Source organism: Colletotrichum abscissum, assembly GCF_030869225.1.
Source record: "Colletotrichum abscissum strain IMI 504890 chromosome Unknown Scaffold_8.1, whole genome shotgun sequence".
NCBI classification, from domain to species: Eukaryota; Fungi; Ascomycota; class Sordariomycetes; order Glomerellales; family Glomerellaceae; genus Colletotrichum; species Colletotrichum abscissum.
This window is the reverse complement of record NW_026850525.1, coordinates 453,613-472,222: the sequence shown is the minus strand read 5'-3', so window position 1 is coordinate 472,222 and position 18,610 is coordinate 453,613. Positions and strand designations below refer to the sequence as shown.

Genomic DNA, 18,610 nt, shown 5'->3' with positions numbered 1-18,610 from the left:
GCGAAGGCGATGAGATGATTGCCACCAGATTCTCCGCGACCAACGCAGGCTTTCTACAAGGCATAGCCTCGAAAACCCCCAAAGGTAAGAGAGACTCGTTGAAAAGTATCCAAGGAAAACAAAGGGTCGCCGGAGATCCGAATGCGTTCGTTTCCCTTCCACATTCCCCGGGACATCGGGACGCCGGGACATGCCTAAAGCACGCAGGGGACTGGGCCAGCTCTCACGATGAACCATTGGGGAATTCCAGCACGGGACACCCGGCCGAGACGCAGTGGAGCAAGCACCTTCTCCTTTGCAAGATTTGCCATGGTCGATTCCCGACGTTGAAGGAACGCAAATGACCATCCTCTTCCTCGTGTAGAACCACACCGTTTCTCAATCCGCATTCCTCAACCGACCATCGAAATCTCACAAGAGTCCGATATCAAATTTCATGTACAGCCCCCAATTCGCGTCCCAATATCAAATATCCTCCAATCGAGTGAGTGCCTCTCACGATACCTTGGGAAATCGGCCCAGTATGTATCATCAAGCCCCCCTTGAAACGAAACATCGGCATCTTATCACCGAGCACCCGCACCATATCCCGTACCTCAATCCGAACGCACATTCCCCGACTCACGCATGCTCCAGGTACCGCCCAGACACGAACGGCACGTGAATCTCGGCTGGATAATTCGGCCCCGAGAAGCATTCTCGAAACTTTGGCCAAAATCCTTCCACCCCGCCAGTCATGATGTCCGTCTCCTCTCACCAACAAACCTCCTCATCAAATTGCAAGGCAACAGACACCATTCCATCCATCGCTTGTCTCCCTCCTCCCTCTACTTCTGAACTCATTCTCTACTGTCTTCAAATCACAAGGTATAGAGGCCAAGAATATCTCCACCTTCCAGTCCTTCAGACAGCCAAACAGCGCAATGGACTTCTTACGGATCCAACATTGCGTTCGTCAAAATGCCTGGCTGCTTTCAGTCACTCCAGGGGCGTCGCCCACTTCACGTAGCGTCAATCCATCACTCCTCTGGCGTCTTGGCTCGAGGTGAGGGACAAGACATCTTGTATTTCCCCCGCCTCCCCCGCATAGGGTCAGTTTCGAAAACGTCTCCATGTCGTATGGGAAGCTATTCGAGATCATGAGTCAAAGATACCCCAAAGCAAGGCAGCTTCGGTAAGAACTCGCGTCACCTGACGTCAGGCACAATACTTTGGAAAGAGAGTAATGCCTCACATCCATTTGTCTAGAAACGACTGTTTTGTCTTCCTCTTCACCGAGCTTTTTTTTTTTTTTTTTTTTTTTACTTTTCTGTTCCAATTGAATGCCTCATATTCGAGGTGAGCTTCTCACCCAAGCAACGCCCCGGAACCCCATACGAGGCCCGGTCGTCGATACGTACATAAAATATCCGACGTCCTTGCCGAATGTCGTTTCATCATGTCCATCGTCAATAAGAAGCCGGGCTGCGGAGAACCGACAGCTGTGAACAAAGACAAAGGAGATGTCATCCACATCGCAAACCATCTCAAGCAAAGTGGCCATTAAGTAGTCCTCCAAGCCAGGAAGGGTATCTTCCTCTCGATATGTGAAGCAAATGTGTCCGTAAGAAGTGAAGTAAGGAAATATCGGGGCCATCATCAAAGCGTGCTGTCGTCTATGTACCAGTCGAAGGGTATGTCCTTGCAGGAGTATCTCCACAGGGGTATCGAGCAGATAACTCGCATGGACTCATAAGTCGTGAGAGTAACGGGCGTAGCAACATGTACAAAGAAAATGTTTCACTAGAAAGGTGATTCAGACCGGCGGCGGTTGCTGTCTCGGCGTCTAAAGTTGCGAAGGCGTTCGTCAATGTAAGCCAAGCGGTCAGCCAGCTTACGAGGAGGAGCAGAGCCACCATCCCCGCTGGCTTGTTGCTGGATCGTAGCAAACGGGCGAATAGTGTCATGATCAAACTCTTCTGGCTGTGTGAAACGATTCGGGAAAGAAAAGCTAGTCTTGGTTCCAGGGAACGGTGATCCGAGCCTCGCAGGAGGTGCGGTTGGCGCCGCCAAAAAAGGGTCAGGCAGGTTGGGAAGCCTGGATGCAGGTATCTGCATTGGAGCTGTGAAGAGCCCACTGAGACTTGTACGAGGTACAAAAAGGTCGTCATGTGAGTTCCTATCCGTGGAACTAAATTCGACTTCTGGTTTAACCGGTGTCTTGGGTAGGGTCTCAGAAGGCACCGGCTCAGTCCAGAGGTCGGAAACAAGACTAGGTCGTTTGGTCTTGCGCGGTTCATGAGATGCTTGTCTGGGTCGTCCAACTCGCTTTTGCGTGTTCGATCGACTTCTGGTCAGACGCGCTGGCGACTGCAACGTGCGCCTGTGGCCAAGACTTTGGTTCTGTCTTTGGGGTACTGAAGAGACAGCAGCAGCCAGCGCACCAGTTGAGCTGGGCCCGTAGCTGTTGGCCATGAAAGGTGTCCCCAGTCGTGGGCGGTCTTCGAGAGGAGCATCCACCTTAGAAAACTCCATGGGGAATAGTGGGAATGGCTCAGTCATTGATTCTTGAGCAGGAGGTTCGGGTTCCGACTTGGTAAGTTGCGCCAGAGGACCCAGTGGTTGCATGGCTTCTGAAGTGCTCAGAGTAAGCGACATGGACATATCGTGAGCTGAGAAGACGGACGGGGACCGGGCCGGTGTGGATCTTCGATTCCAGAAACGCGCCGCCGTTCTGCCGAAAGGTGTCGGGCTGTTGGCGAGGAACTTGCTGGTGCGGGCCGATGATGAAGCGGCTTTGAGCTTGCACAAATCTCTCAAGTGAGCTCGGGTGGAAGCGCAAGTGTGCGGCCACTGGAGAAAGGTGCAGGTCTCGATAGTAGGAGTGCTGCTTCCGCTCTTGGGGTTGAGAGACTTTCTTCCACCCTTGGGACCTCTCCAGCTTCGCTTCGCTTCCCTCGCAACGCGAAGACAAACCCCGTGAGGCGGCACGCCACTTTTAGCGGTACGGAACGGCGTGACCTTGGGGTCCTGTAAATAAGTAAGGTAGGTAGCCCAGAGGTGGTCACTCATTGCCTTCGTCCACGGGGCCTTTCTCCTCTTTGCCTTTGGTTTGGATGAGGATGAGGGTTCGGTAGGTTCTTCAACTGCGTCGAAGAATGAGTGTTTGACGTGATCCGACGCGTCAGTCTCTGGGCTGATGCACTGCAGGTCTTCTGATGCTAGGGAGAAGCGACTGAAGAGGGAAGCGCTGGTTTGCGTGGACCGTGCGGTAGATGGCCGGCTGGACTCGCACTCCGGGGTAGACTCGCCGCTACTGAAGGCAGAGTCGATGGACCAGTTGGGATACCGTCTAGGGGATAGTGAGGGAGCGGCGCCAGGTGCTGGCGTCTTGGGTGGAGAAAAACGCCTTCCGCGAAGTTTATGTAAGGCGAGCTCGTTCAAGTCATTGAGATTGTGAATAACCGGGTACGTCATGCTGGAAAATCGTGTTTGCGTGTCCGGACCAGCCGACTCGGGCTCTTCGATGCTGGGAATCGGAACGTCGGCGGCAGCAACTGACGCGAGGAAGTGCGTCGTTGGAGCGTTCAAGTTGGATGCGACGCGCCTTTTCAGTCTCAATCGCGGACGCGGCGGCGATGGAGGCTGAAGCTCCTCGTCCATAGCGGAAGGCTCCGGTGTTTTGGGGTTTTGCTGATCCGGGTCATGGAAACGAAAGCCTTTGGGCAGTGTCGCCGCTCCGGAATGTTGAGCGTTCATGTTGGCGGAGTTAAGGAGGCGAGGAATGTCGCGACCTCTTGGAAAAATGCTAGCGGCAGGTAGGCTTCGCGATTTCTAAGCCGTTTGGTGAACGTCTCTCCGAGAACAAAGGCGACGTGGTCCTCCGATTGTTCTTGTGGCGGCAGATTTGAGACAAAGTGGTATTTGAGCGCGTGGTAACGTCCCTGAGCCTCAAAGGGCTTCGATTGACCTCAACGGCTGTCGCACAGAATGGGCGCGATATTTAGTGTGCAACACAAAATATGTCCAACACACTACCTAGGTCGTGTACTGCTCAACCAATGTAGATCCTGTAACTGGTATGGAGCGCTCAGTCAATTGCAATCAGGTATGCGACGGCCTCGGCTGGATTCGAGGATCGTGCGATTCAACAGCGCTTTCTCGTCAAAACATTGGTCGAACGGAATAGAGAAAAAGAAAACGTTGTCTTGGTAATCGTGGTAAATGTCGTAGCAAGCGTCGCCTCGTGTTATGATATTCGTGGATGGATCGTCTGGACGTCCGGGAATCGTCGTCGCAATACTGTAGATAGGTAGGGTCAAGGAAATAGGTCGTCGCGACGAGCCAGACGGACGTAATAATTCTTCGTCTTGTTTACTGGTGAATGGCTCGTGATTAGGTATGGGCTTATCGAGGGAAAATCGAAAGCGCGCAACCCCCACCACCGGAGGACGGCTGGTGTTTGCGAAAAGGAACGACTGTGGTTGAAGAGAAAGGTGGGAGGAGGAAGTTCGGACAGGCTTGGGCTGAGGCGGACCGGTGTGGTATGTATGGCAAGGTCCAGCGATGGTGGGCGGGGTGGAGAAGAAAGAGCGGGTGGCGCGAACCTTGCTCGAGGAGCCGGGACAGGGCGGGAGAACAGAGAACACCTCTGGTCCTGGCAGGATAGGTACGAATGGGAAGAGACCTGTGCCTGCGCCTGAGCCTGTGCTCGTGCCTGAGGGTTGCAGTGAAAAAGGTCGACAGGCCCTCGAACACCGAAAAGTACCTCACCAAGCCAAAGTTGAGGTGAACCAAACTTCACACACTGCTCGCTTGAACCCCCGTGCAGTCCTGCAGTTGCAGTCGGTGCAGCAGCAGAGCGTGGTGACCGGGGGAGGGCGTCCAAGGTCCACGGGTTGCAGTCGCACAGCGGTTGAGCACGCTAGAATCCCCCACCTAGGCTAAACCCAAGGGAACCTAGTCAAGCCGTCCAAGGCGAGTGACAGTGGAGCGTTTGTGACTGACGGACACACCAGTAGCGGCTCGAGACAGGTCCAGAAGCTCGCCAGCGCATGTGGCAGAGTGGAGTCTAGGGTGAGCGTAGTCTCGTTTTGCGCCGAGAGACCCTAAGGATGCAATGTGCGGTGAGATGCGCAAGGTAGGAAGCGCCTTGTTGAAGGAGGAGACTGAGGATCGTCTGCCCCGTCTGCCACTGGGACTGGGCCCGGTTGAAGTCGTGGCTTGTAAACTGTCCAAACCCGATCTCTCTTCTTCGCAAGGAATCCTGGAGAAGAAGCTACTTTGAAGTTTGAGTGAAATGGGTGGCGGCGTGTGAAATGGGGTTTGGCGACTGCAGTAGTTGTATGTACTCCAGATACACTGTGTCGTTCGTTTGGTGTAGTTATTCGATGGACACGACAGGAGTGCAGGTACGGCGAATGATGGAGCAGCGAACGACGAGGGTGCAGAGTCCGAAAGGAGCGATGGAAGCAAAGCAAAGCAATAGCTTCGGGCTCCCGTTGGTTGATCCGTTCGTTCGCCAGCTGCAAAGCAAGGTACGCCGCGCGTGAAGTCTGGGAAGCGCGCCGGACTAGGTATTGGGTTGGTCAAGACAAGCAGCCGATGCAGGTCACCGTAGTAGGTATGCTTGGTGACGGAGAACTCAATAACACCAACGAGACGACTGGTCTTTCTTGGGTGTCGGACGACGCAGAGGATGTAGCAGATGCCGCGAACGAAAAGCTCAAGCCACGACTAGTAGGGCTCAATCGTAGACGGGCTGATGCAACGGACGAGACGACAGTCGAATGAACAAAGCAGATTGGGAGTCCGGATAGACAATGGCAAGCCTCAAAGAGACTCACAGAGAGACGGTCGAGACGATCAGGCCGCTCGGTTTGTGGGGCAGTGAGACAAGAAACCAGACGATGCTGCCGAAGCTGGATGTGCGTGCAGCAGCTTCGTGCTCGCTATCTCGTCTTGGGTAGGGCGCGTTTGCCCTGCGTCTGCGGTGCTTGTTGGTGCGAACTTGCGGATGGTGGTTCTCCTGGCCACAGCCTGTGCGGCGGTTTGCGCTCGGTCGTCTGCGACCGGGGCAGGGAAAGAAGGGAGGCTGGTTTCTGCGTCTGCAGCCAGCAGGCTTGATTAATGTCTGCCGGGAGTGTCGTTCTTGGGACGAACAGAGCCTCGAAGTGCAGCGATTGAGCGTTGAGCAAGCCACAAAGTGGATAACGGGTGTTGGGGATGGTCGAAGATGAAGACTGGATGATGGCCAATGAACCAGAAAGCGTCCTCAAAAGAGTGCCAGTTGGCTAATGTGGCACCGATGACGGAGAAGAGTGTAAGACGTGACGAAAGTCGGATAAGTGAGCGAACACACGGCTTGGTCGTGTTGCTGAAGTAATATTCTTAGATGGGCTGTCAACCTTGGTTGAGCCGGTAATTAGGAGTTTGAGTACGGAGTACGGATAGTAGGTGAGCACGAGGTGAAGCGTTGGATTTGGCCGGTGAAATCAAGGTGAGTGTGACGGGCGGGAAGCGACTCATTGGCATCACAAATTGACAATTGTGGGCGGTGACGTCCGTCCAACCCAAGTTGAGAGAGAGAGAAGCGGCGGCGCATGGGTGGGGGGAGGAGTGTGTGGAGTGTTCCAAGAAAAAAGAGACGACGGATGAAACTGATTTGAGTGCGATCCGTGCGAGAGCTGTGGGAACTTTCACGACTTGGAGTGCTGAGAGGAAGGGGAGAAAAAAATCAGACATCCGATGGCCGATGGTCGACGGTGGCCCAGATGTGAACTTGTGAAGTGCGGAAGCGACGCGTTCAAGACGCGGCTAAACGCGTCTTTTCGCGTTGAGTGGGTCAACTCACTCGCTAAAGTGGATACTCGCCTGGTATGTATGAATTTTCATTGGCCAGTCAGACCCACCAGGGCACCATCTGCTGGGCCTGCTCGATGTGCTCTTGGCAGTTATGGTTGGCACTTGCCTCTTGGTCCACCACCACCTGGAAGGAGAAGGCACCTCCTCGTCTGTTCCTCCCCCCGATCGGTCTTTCCTTGCTCCATCATCCATGAACGGGAATCTGCCAGCTGAAGTCCCAGAGTCTGGACCTGCCGCACCACAAAGTGCATGAAGATGCGATGCCAGGATCACCGAGCAGAAAGCGGCTGTGCGGGAGGAGCGGGGAACAGAACACGAACAGACGAGAGTTCCCAGCTTTGCTCACTTCCATGCTACCTAATTACAACTTTCCAAGGGCCACCAACTACCGCCAACTCTTGACCCATTGACTGAATCATGAATAAGGGGCCGGATCTCTCCTCCGTACTCCGTCGCTCTTCGCCGTCGGCTCTGACTCCCATCCTTTGTGCCAGGGGCAATCGTTAGCTGGGAGCTACTTGGGAAAGACTTTTCATTCCATGACTTTTTCACCAATGTCTAAGCTGCAATACGACGGACGACTACAGATACCTGAGGCAAACGAATCCTGGCCGAGACTAACATCAGCTTGCACACGCTCTTACAACGGCGCCGGCATAGAAACAGAGGCTGGGGAACAGGCTCTCTCCCAAGTCTATTGTACCCAAATCCATGTACGATGCTGGGTAGGGGTGGCCACTGATGGATGATACGAACAAGTCCCGCGGCTGGCGCGAAACACACGAATAGCATCACCGTATGCTGCGTCGCGTTGTGTGTTGTGTTTTGTTGTACGGATACTGTGCTGCTATACTTCTGCCCCTAAAGCTTGCAATCGCTGCACTTGGCCCTCGAGCCAATCGAAGCACAACATGGCGCGTTCGATAGCTGCGAATGCCTGCCTGGCCCTGCACGACGATGGGGTTTGGGATGCGGTGAGCCCGTCTAGGTAAGGTTCTTAGGGGCGGCAAGAGTATCAGCACGGGTATCTATGGCCTGGTCGATACTCTCCAACACTCTTATCATACATACCTATGGGCAGGGCATGGTCAACTGCAAGCAAGGCTTCGTCTAGTGCGCCGAGTATCATGGGCTCTGCACCCTCCATGAGCTCAAAACCATGGGCCACCAATCTCTGGCCGGAGAAATGACAGGAGGCCCGCCCCGGGATCAGCGAGTCTACTGCGACGCTGCAGCTGAACGCTTCGGGATCCGCAGAGGTGCGTTATTGCAAGAACGGCGGGCTTTTCATGCAGTGTCCATGTTTTCTCTCTCGTCCTATGTCTGGGAACATTGGCTTTCGAAGACACTACGGCAAGACAAGATGAGCTCATATACCTTGATCACCAGTATTCAAGTTCACCGCGGCTCAGAATCTTGACTTTCATCCGAGTTCTGTGTGCAGTAGGTGGTGCACCGCGGCATGCACAGAAAAGGTCAGGCTAAAGTCGTTCCCGTCCAGACGATCAAACCGTCCGAGTCAAACGAAACGGCCACCCCAGAGGGAACTGAACAACTGTCAACGGCTTCGGTGCAACGTCAAACCTAGAGGCTAGAAGACCTTGGGCTTTGCGCTGGCCCAATCAAAACATAGCCTACCAGACAGTCTTGGCACTCTGCGTGGCACCGGTTCGGTTGTCCGCTGCGAGATCCAAGCAGCACGAACCCGGGGATGCTGTGTTGTGGTGCGCCAAATCCCCTGGTCTAGGCCGACGTCGCGAGCATTGCGATTATTCAACGACGTGATCAGACGGAAACATTCAGTGTAAGCTTGGCCACCAATGCACAACGGGTTGTGCCTGGGCCGTGTCTTCACTACTATCTGCCATCCGAAATCACGCTTCGGTGCCCGTGATGATGAAACAGGTACGGCTAAGTCGCCAGGCTGTCTCATTGACCCTCAAGACTATGTAGGTAGTGATTCCTGGTCGTGAGACGAACCGACAAGGGGCAACACTTGAGATCAGCAGCAGTAGGAAAACCAAGCCATGAAAGTTCGCGGCCTATTCTATTTCAGCCTCAAAGCTGGTCAGGCGGCAGCCATTATTCACTTAAACTCGACTACAGACCTCACTACCGCCACAGAGAAATAGCGTTTCTCGTCGCATGTTCCTGTTAGCGTGCGCCGAACGCGAATCCCACGATACTCTGTGTTCATCGCTCGATAAAGGACATGTCGAACCAGTACCTCTCTGCAACCTGCGATTGCCAGAGTTCTCACTTATTCGGCATCTTATAAATTTCATGACGCTCAGAAAGGGACAGAAGATCCAGGGGCATTGCGAGACTGCTGAAGAACGTCGGTAAAGATGGCATCTCGGACTAGCAGCCTGTCGAGCGCGCTATCGCCAATCCTATCCCTTTAATAGCTGTCGATCAACGCCATGCCATTCCGAGAACGACTGAGAAACGCCACATTTCTGGCTCGTTCAGCCAGGCGCGAAGCTTTCCATTCCACTCGTTTCGCCCTCGATAGCTGGCTGGGCGTTTTTCCTTTGAGAGAGTCGCCTCTTCCGCCTCCTCATCAGCGAGATGGTTTCCTCAATTTTTCTCATCACGGCAGCAGCTCCAACTGCATCGATTAGCCCATCATGCTCGGCTCGACATCTTTATCCCAGCTCATGAAGCTCGTGGGGCCGATGCTCCTTATTCTCTGGTCAGTATGGTACTTGGGAATATCACGGCAGCATGTACAGACAATCACCCGCAAGTTCCGCAATCAAAGGGAGCTATTCATCAAAGATTTCCTCGAGCACGAAGTTGACGGACGCTTCGACGGCGCGGCTATCCAAGGCCTGTGTGCCAGCAAGAAATGGACAAAGGGATTGATGATGGGCTGCGATGCAGCACCAGGTGGGATTGGTGAAGTGCGGAATGCCCACTTGCACTGCATTCGCTTTGCGATCGAGGCAGGAGGTAAGCATGTCCCTTGGATAGAATGCGGGTTTCTGGATGATGATTTCATACTAATCGATGCCAGCGGAGTTGATCCTACCCGAGATCATACCTCGTTCAGAAGACGACATCAAGAACATTAATGGACGGCCCGCCGTGCCTCTCGACTACTACTTCGACGCAGCCCACCTCAACCACGTTCTCCGGACGTATTGTCCTCAGATGAGAGTACACGGGTCGATGAACGACCTGTACGACGTGCCGGAAGTTTTCGAGGCCCTCCAGTTTAGTATCGCGGATACGAACAGCAACTGGGTCAACGGCACCGTCCTAGCCGAGCCCTCGGACTGGAACAAGCAATTCCACGACTTCATCAACGAGAAGTCACCCCCCGCAGAAAGGGTATACCCCTTCCGCACCCATCTCAAACATACCCTGTGGACGTGGCCGACGGCACGTGACAAAGCGCCCGTGGCCTCTTCGTTCGGACGCATGCTTCGCATCCGCCCGGATGCCCGGCGCCTCGCGGCCTCGGCGCTCTTCAGCCTCGAGTCCCGCTTCCAACTTAATCTCGACCCGCGGACGCGGTACCACCCGTCGAGCTTCGTGGGCGTCCATCTACGCACCGAAGAGGACGTCAACGAGAGGTTCCCGGACTACACGACGCAGGCAGCCAACTACCTGCACTACCTCTCCGAGTCGGAGTCGAGCGTCGCGTTCCTGGCCTCGGGCGCCACCGAGACCAACATCACGGCGTTTGTCAACCGTGCCGAGGACTTCAACGTCACGGTCGTCACCAAGACGGATATCTTGGACGACGAGGAGCAGGAGGCGCTGGAGGCGCTGACGTGGGACCAGCGTGGACTGGTCGACTACGAGATCATGCTGCGCGCCGGCATGGTGGCGGGCGTCAGCGCGAGCAGCTTCGCGTGGAACCTTGCGCTGCGGCGGTCGTACGCCTTTGGGCAGGGTCCCATTGGCGTGCCGCTTGAGCCTGGCGAGACGATTTCGTGGAAGGACGAGTATACCACGCTGTACGGACGGCACGAGAACGCGTACGCCATGAGGGCGACGGTATGGCCGTGAGATGTTGACGGACAAGGGAGGGGAAAGCATTAATGATAAGTGCGTTTTGCATGACGTGAAGGGGACCAATGGAAACGAGGATTGAAACAAACAATACGGCAGCAGTTCGCGAATATCTAAACAAAGATGTCTGGACGCTTATGGGTAGTGGTGGTCTACGGGCGTTTCTGTCATTTACCCCATCTACAATGCAAGGGATATCATATCAGTCTCATGTCAGATGTCGTCTTGGGATGTGTGTGCACATGCCTACAAGCCCGCTACACTGTGATGTTCTTCGTCTCAAATCACGCCGTTGGTTCCTTCTCGTAGCCCGATATCATATGGTCCTTACAGCTCTTCATTACTATTCGGCGAACGATTGCTTTTGTAAGTTGTCAAGAGGTCGTTATTGTCAAGTTTGATCAATGGTTGGATGGCATCATTAGGTGTTTGTTCACCTGCATATCCGGCTTTAGTGTGGTGAGCTTTACCTACCCAGGCTTTTTTTTTTTTTTCAACCCGACGTTGGCCGAGCCATCTCGATTTCCCGTCCGGTGCATCCCAACTGCAAACGACGAGTCGCTTCGGGTCCGGGTTTGAACCCCTCGTTTCGGTCAAATACTTGTCCTTCTCATGCCGATGATTGCATAGTACGGTAAGGATACATGTCGACTGCTAGATAGCATGAGCAGGGTCTGCTTGAAAAGGGAGAGGGAAAAGACGGCTGCTAGAGTTCAGGTTGTCCAGGCAAACGTATTGGCTTGTTCAGTTCACTCATTGACTCGTGTGAAGGGACACGGCAATGTTTGTGTAACCATACTTGCCATGGTATGAAGCAGAGCAGACAAGCCGCCCCCCGTGCCAATTATCCGCGAGGGACCCCGCCACGCTACCTCACATCACCTATTACCCCTCGTTCGACGTTCGCCAAGCGAGCCGTCAATGACTGACAGGTGAAAAAGACAGGCAAGGAAACGGCAGGCAAGCGGCGACCACGGCTGCTGACCCGCATGAAGCGACGCATCCAACTGCAGTAGAGGTGCGTCCCTCTTGCGTAGCGCAGTGCTCCAGACCCCCGTCATGTCAGTCAAGGCAGTGGTAACCCCCGCCGTCACGCGACTACGTGACCCGCCTCACGCTTCTCGGCTCTGGGGCCAGGACCGTTCTAGATGTCTGAAATATCATGATGGGGGAGCACGAATTGGGCCATTAGTGAAAGAAAATATGATCCGGTTCCAGTTGCGTTGGTTGTTGGTTCGTATTTTGCGTAAACCTGGTTGAGGATATGTCGTGAGATGGATGAGGCAGGTGGGGGAGGGGGAGAAAGATGAGGGGTGAAGTCAAAATGGGACGAAATGGTTTCTACTACTGTGTATTAGTTGCGCAGCGTGCCCAGGGGGGTCTTCTCGCGGATGTAGGCTCAGCGTTGCTAGCTCCGTGTAGACCCAGAGCTTGGTATCCATCTCAAGGAGATCCATGGATCCTTGCGGGCTTTTTTCTTTTGCTGCTGTGAAGGCACAGAGTGAGTGAAGTTGCTTTCTGGATCGTCCCCTTGCGTTGCTCATCTTCACGTGGCCGCCTCAAACTAACGTAGCACTGTAAGTAGCTGTCGTGAGCTGCATGATACGGACCAGGTATGAATATTACGCATTACTACACAGTAGGTTAGTCTAGAGACACGGGCTGCGTCTTTTGGTCAGACTCGCAGCTGAGGTTTTCCAGGTTTCCGGGGCTCCAATTCCAAAACGCATGCCACTCACTCACTCACCTCACTGAATGAGAGAGAGAGTGAGAGACGGGAAGTGAGAGAAATGTGCCGCTGCCCATGGCAATAAATCCACACGCGCAACACGCTCCGTTTTCGTAAAGTACACATCGATGCCTTCCCCGTCGTTCTCCCCCCTCACATGCGCCTCTCTCCTCTTCCAATCCTTTCTCTCACTCAGTCACTCTCACCTTCACTCTTATTACTCACTCATCCTCAGCCCACTCTCCCCGAATTCCAGCAGACTGACGACCTACCTTACCGTACGGACGCACTGAACCACTCTCAGCTCTCTGTCTCTCCGTGTCTCGCCTTCCGTCACTCAGCCAGCCGTTCGCATCTTTTGGTACTTTTGCAAACTTACCTACCTGCTACATTATATAATCCTTCTCGCCCCGGCCCGGCACTCCTCTCTCTCCCCCCCACAGACAAGAACCGAGAAAAGAGCGTTCGAATCCTTTCAGATACATACTCTGTACTCCGTACACACACACCTTTCGTACCGAGAAAGAAAAAAGCAATAAAGGCAAATGTTGGTTGCCGACATCCGCGGAAATCCCTCTGCACAGCGCCTACTTTGAGCAAAGATACCACCCAACCATCCGCTCTCTTTTCTCTCGCTCTACGTTACCTTACCTCACTCACTCTACCCTTTTCCGCCCCCAGGTCCCCTCCCCCTCCCCCTCCCCTCCGATCAAAAGACTATCGGCTTCGCGCCTCCCGCTGCCAGCCATGGCTACCAGCGCTGACATCATCACGCTTGACAACTTTGAGGAGCTGCTGCCAAGATGGGACCCCGCAGGCTCCAATCACCTATATGCGATTGTTGATATGGGCAGGTCAGTACCTAAGCTTTTTTGTTTCCCTCTTCGGTGCAACTATCCGCACAGATTCGTTTATGTCGAGAATTTCTTTTTCCTTCTGTTTCTGCCGGATCGCCCTCCGGGATTGCCTCGCCGATGGGCAAAATCTGGGGAAAGCCTGTCTTGTCTGTCTCTGCCTGTGCTTTTGAGCCTCAATTCTCAAGGAGCACACATCTCTTTCTCATTGACACACCATGGCGGCGGGCAACGTCAGCCGGACCACGTCTTTAGTTCCCGCTTCTCCTAAAAATAAATGCACCATGACAAGAACAAAACACCGGTCTCAAATACTGACCCGAGCCACCGGCCCCACCGAATAGCAACGGCATCCGCTTCTCCATCTCGGACCTCACTCCTCCCCAAACCCGCCTCCTCCGGCCCATCTACCGCGAACGCGCCGGCATCTCCCTCTTTGACGCCCTCAACTCCGCCTCCACCGCCGCCTCTGAGCCCCTCACCTTCCCCCCGGAAACAATCACCCAGGTCGCAAAGACCCTAGCCCGCTTCCGTCGCATCGCCGTCTCCTATGGCGTTCCGCCCGCCCACTTCTCCGTACTCGCCACGGAGGCCATGCGCCGCGCCGCAAACGCCCGCGACATGCTGACGGCCATCCGCGAGGCCGCCGACATTGGCGTCCATGTCTTGGCCCCCGAGGTCGAGACTCTCTTCGGCGCCGTCATGGGATCGCGGTCTGCCTTCGTCGACGTTGCCCGCGGCGGCCTGTTCCTTGACCTCGGCGGTGGCTCCGTGCAGATGACCTGGGTGGACACGCGGCTGCCAGACTACGAGGTCGCCGCCGCCAAGGCGGGTGAGAGCATGCCGTTCGGCGCCGCGAGGCTGATTCGCATCCTCGAAGGGCAGTCGGAGGAAGTACGCATCCAGGAGAAGCAGAAACTCAACGCGAGCATGCAGGGCGCCTTTGCAAAGTTGTGCGACAAGTTCCCCGCGCTCGCGCAAGCAAAGGCGGATCACGACGCTGCTCATTCCTCCTCTACCGCCGCCACCACGAACGGCAGCAGCGTGGTACCCGGCGGCATCGACGCCTACCTCTGCGGCGGCGGCTTCCGCGGCTACGGCTGCATGCTCCAGCACAACGACCCGATCCAGCCGTACCCGATCCCCTCGGTGGGCACCTACACCGTCACGGGCGACTTCTTCAAGCAGACGGACAAGATGCGGCGCGTCAACCGCGAGCACGAGGGGAAAATCTACGGCATGTCGAAGCGCAGGCGGCAGCAGTTCCCCGCCATCATCGAGGTCGTCGAGGCCTTCATCCGCACGGTACCGCACCTGCGCACCGTCACCTTCTGCGGCGGCTCCAACCGCGACGGCGCGCTGCTGATGAAGCTGCCCAAGAGCGTGCGGGAGAGCAACCCGCTCGAGGCGCTCGCCGGCTTCCCCATCCAGGGCCACGAGGAGAGCGAGGGGGCGGGAAGCGGCGGGGACTTGGCCGTTGCGCAGGCGATCTTGAGGACGCTGTACGGCGCCGTGCCGAAGAATGTGGACGTGTCGCGGACGCCGACGGTCTTCTCGCTGGGCCTGGGACCGCTTTTTGCGAGGCAGGTTTGGATTCACCAGGGCGAGGACGACGATGCGAATGCCTCGTATGCGCTTCACGAGGCTGTTACGCGGGACCCTAGCGCGCCTGGGCTGACGCACCTCGCGAGAGCGGTGCTTGGCCTGACGGTGTGCGCGCGGTGGGGGTCGAACTTGGGCCCGATTGATGCGCAGCTGTACGGGAACCTGAGGGGTCTCGTCGCGGAGGCGAAGCTGGAGAGCGTGTTCTGGGCAGAGTATCTTGGTGCCGTGGCGGCTGTCATGGTTGATCTCGTGCCCGCGTGGCCTACTAGTGTCGAAGAGCTCGAATCGACTTTGAGGTATGTGGTTAATCAGTTTCTCTGGGTGGCTTGGATATAGGCGATAATGAGAGCTACGGAATCTTTTTGCGGAAAACAAATACTGACAACAGTACACAGATTCGAGGCTACGCAGACGTCGGACCCCGAGAAGAAGAGGGCGAGCATCGATCTGACCGTCCATGTTGCCCCCGGCGCTGCGGTCGGCATCGATCCCGCGGACGTCATGGGTCGGTTGGCGAATGTTGGTAAGAAGCGCAAGGACGGGACGAAGCCGGACAAGAAGGTTTCGGTCAAGATTGTGGAGATGAAGTAGTAGTTAATAGTGTTGCTTGTCCGTTGTTTTGGGTTGTTTTTTTGACGAGTCGATGAATCTTATGAAAAGATACCCCCCTCAACTTGGCCGTTGACTTCACCTCGCTCCTGGCAACTGATATCGCTCTCATTTAAGGTCTTGTTAATGGTACCGCAATGCTCACGTTGATGATAGGATTTCTACATTATGATCCCAGAGCATGATAAGTTCTCCGTATGTGGCCACGAAGTTTCGTTTCTAGGCTGGTGTAGTAAAAAGGGGGATAACGAAACATCTGCTCTTTTTGAGAAGAGCCCAATTGTCTTGACTTAGCCACCCGTTCTAATTATGTTGATTAGGTATGTAACTATTACCGGCCATACCTACCGCTATGCGCAATGGATGATTGTTCCTATCGCAATACCCGGTTTCCTGCGAGCGCAGAGATCCTGCGATTACCATTGCCCAGACGAACATTCGTACAAGGAAGCCGTTAATATTTTCTGGCCCGTCCCAAACCCTGATTTTTCTCCTGATTAAATGCTAGTGATTTCACAGTGGCTTCTACGGTATCTGTGTAACGCCGGCGGTTGTAGTGGTGCCGTACGCCTGGCTGGCAGTAGCACGCAGTCATTTTGGCCACACAGCCCAGTCAACTTGGTTGCAGTCATAAAGAAGAGTGCCATAAATACAAGTGTTTCTGGTCGAGTTCTATGTTTCCTTCCTTTGAGAAATGTTCCAAGCATTTGGAGCAGCTGTTCATGAACTCGTTCCTTTGTTACCAGTGATTCAGTGCACCTTTTGACTTCAACCCCCAACATTCTCATTCAAGTCAAGGCTGGGTTGTTTTTGATGGTATGTATCGGCGTCGAGCGTCTGTTCCATTCACCAAAGTCGCTAGAAGAGATTTCCACACCTTAAGAGCAGGCCTCTTCGTTATCGCATAGAACGCTTCAACCATGCACAAATTTCTCTTCTCTCTACGGCAACATCTTCAATGGTACCCAACCCCTCTCTCAGGACGGAACTGCTCCGCCACCAAATCGAAACCAAACCTCACCCCAAAGCTTCAACTGAAAGACTACCCGAACCTCGCCCTCCACCGCCCACGGCGGCAGTACAGAGTAGACCAGTACGCCCAAAACCACGACCGAGGGCGGTGGCAGTAGTGCAGCCCGTGCCGCCGTGGTGGATTGACGCAGACGGGGATGTGATCATGATAGACATACTGAACGTGGAAATGCGCAGTAGCTGGGTGTTTGACATGGACGGCGATGTCATAATGGGAGGATGCGGGGGGATGGGGTGGGAAGCGCGGCCGCCGCCGCCCGTGCTGGTTCCGGTGCCGGCTGTGGTGGTGCCGGACAAGACGGTGAGGCCGGGGTGTCCACTTCCACCGCGACCCGCTCCGCGGCCGTATGCAGAGGTTCGGCACAGCCTTGCGATTCCATGTAACTGACGGCGAAGCGCCCTCCAACTCATGCATGCTACAACACGGCGCGAAGAGAACCAATGAGCAGTGGCAATAATATCTGAAATGAAGAACATGACTGGGCAGTGCCATCTCACCATACGTGCTGGCTTCCTAGTTAGTAGGCACCGTACTTAGATAGTCTCTCTCCCCCAACACTTTTTTAGAGCAGCCGACCCTCCAGTCCTCACACGTATCGCGAGAAGCAGATGGATTGACCGTTATGGCGGATCTAGGCCAATTCTCTCTACCTAAGATTCAGCACTCTATTCATCACTTAGGTAACATAAATCAAACCCCTCTCTATGTAGCGTTTTTTTCCCCCGGCTTCACAGGCGCAAAAGATCGACCTCTTTTTTTTTCAATTCTTCTCTATATATCACATTAGCTAACTTTGTGCTTGACCTACAGACAATAACGAACCAGGCGTGCGCCCGCCCTTGCAGGATCCAGCGAGACACATACGATTATTCACCCTCTGGCCAGGGACACATGAGAGTGCGATCCAAGGTGTGTTCAGTGTGGCTGCCCTCGACGACGCGCCTCATTACCAGTGTATATCATACGTTTGGGGCGATGCATCGGATACCAAGGAAATCACAGTGGACGGGGAAGACTTCAAAATTGCGGTATCTCTATTCTCGGTCCTACGGCGCATCAGATCTGAGCAAGAATATCTCACCGTGTGGGCCGACGCGTTATGCATCAATCAAGACGATCACGAGGAGAAGCGCGTGCAGGTCGACATGATGTTCAACATCTATAGCAAATGCAGCAATTGCTTTCTCTGGTTGGGAGAGGTTGACCTCCTCGGCGGGGAATTGAGTCTGGACGCTGCTCGCTATGGCTTAGACTTCATTGAATTCTGCGACGATACAGACTTGGAAAGAGAAGACAATGGCTTTTCGACGGCTGAAGGGTTGAATAAAATTCGTCTCACCTTTCAAAGTCTATTAAAATGCCCGTGGTGGCGGCGAATATGGACAGTTCAAGAGTGCGTCGCTCCTCACACGGCATTCTTCCTTTGGGGTCCTCTCACGATCGCTCGATCCCCTTTGATACACTTCGGTCTAAATAGTAATGGCGGAAAACTCGCAAGACGTAGGTGGACAATTGACAAGGCGGACGAGCACTATTTTGAGGCAGCGGGAACCCTGTTGTCGCTGCTAGAAATACTTTCCGTGTTGAGGAATCAAATCGAATCAAGGTCGCAGGCAATGGTGGATGGTGAAGCTAGTATCAGCTTCCTTTGGAATGCCTGCGACCGTCAAGCTTTGGACCCGCGCGACAAGATCTTCGCTCTTTTACCCTTCATTGCAGGATCATGGGCGTGCGTGAAGTCAAGCAATTACGACATTAGTTGCATTGAGTTGTTCAGACGCGTCACGGTGGATCTCATCCGAGCCTGTCAATCATTACTCCCACTCATGGGACGCCGGCAGAGCGAGGCTTCCTTGGAAGAACCATCGTGGACTCTGGATTGGCGTCGCCAAGAGATGGCACAACACAGAGAGT

General features: G+C 54.5%; 5 protein-coding genes across 5 annotated transcripts; 4 read left to right on the top strand and 1 right to left on the bottom strand.

Annotated features, from left to right (window-relative positions):
- Positions 1-1,782: 1,782 nt before the first annotated feature.
- Positions 1,783-3,738, bottom strand: CABS01_04169 (uncharacterized protein; the record flags this gene model as incomplete). The annotated part of the gene is made up of 1 exon (XM_060537540.1): positions 1,783-3,738. The coding sequence occupies one exon, from the start codon at positions 3,736-3,738 to the stop codon at positions 1,783-1,785; it is 1,956 nt and encodes a 651-aa protein (XP_060390385.1).
- An 807-nt stretch (positions 3,739-4,545) lies between these two features.
- Positions 4,546-5,772, top strand: CABS01_04168 (uncharacterized protein; the record flags this gene model as incomplete). The annotated part of the gene is made up of 4 exons (XM_060537539.1): positions 4,546-4,845; positions 5,066-5,204; positions 5,363-5,390; positions 5,505-5,772. The coding sequence occupies 4 exons, from the start codon at positions 4,546-4,548 to the stop codon at positions 5,770-5,772; spliced, it is 735 nt and encodes a 244-aa protein (XP_060390384.1).
- Positions 5,773-9,473: 3,701 nt separating this feature from the next.
- CABS01_04167 (uncharacterized protein) lies at positions 9,474-10,863 on the top strand (the record flags this gene model as incomplete). Its single annotated transcript, XM_060537538.1, has 2 exons — positions 9,474-9,798; positions 9,863-10,863. The coding sequence occupies 2 exons, from the start codon at positions 9,474-9,476 to the stop codon at positions 10,861-10,863; spliced, it is 1,326 nt and encodes a 441-aa protein (XP_060390383.1).
- A 2,479-nt stretch (positions 10,864-13,342) lies between these two features.
- On the top strand, positions 13,343-15,645 carry CABS01_04166 (Ppx/GppA phosphatase; the record flags this gene model as incomplete). The annotated part of the gene is made up of 3 exons (XM_060537537.1): positions 13,343-13,449; positions 13,794-15,350; positions 15,450-15,645. The coding sequence occupies 3 exons, from the start codon at positions 13,343-13,345 to the stop codon at positions 15,643-15,645; spliced, it is 1,860 nt and encodes a 619-aa protein (XP_060390382.1).
- Positions 15,646-16,621: 976 nt separating this feature from the next.
- CABS01_04165 (heterokaryon incompatibility protein) lies at positions 16,622-18,455 on the top strand (the record flags this gene model as incomplete). The annotated part of the gene is made up of 3 exons (XM_060537536.1): positions 16,622-17,075; positions 17,507-18,014; positions 18,416-18,455. 3 exons carry the CDS (start codon positions 16,622-16,624, stop codon positions 18,453-18,455), a joined length of 1,002 nt encoding a protein of 333 aa, XP_060390381.1.
- Positions 18,456-18,610: the final 155 nt, after the last annotated feature.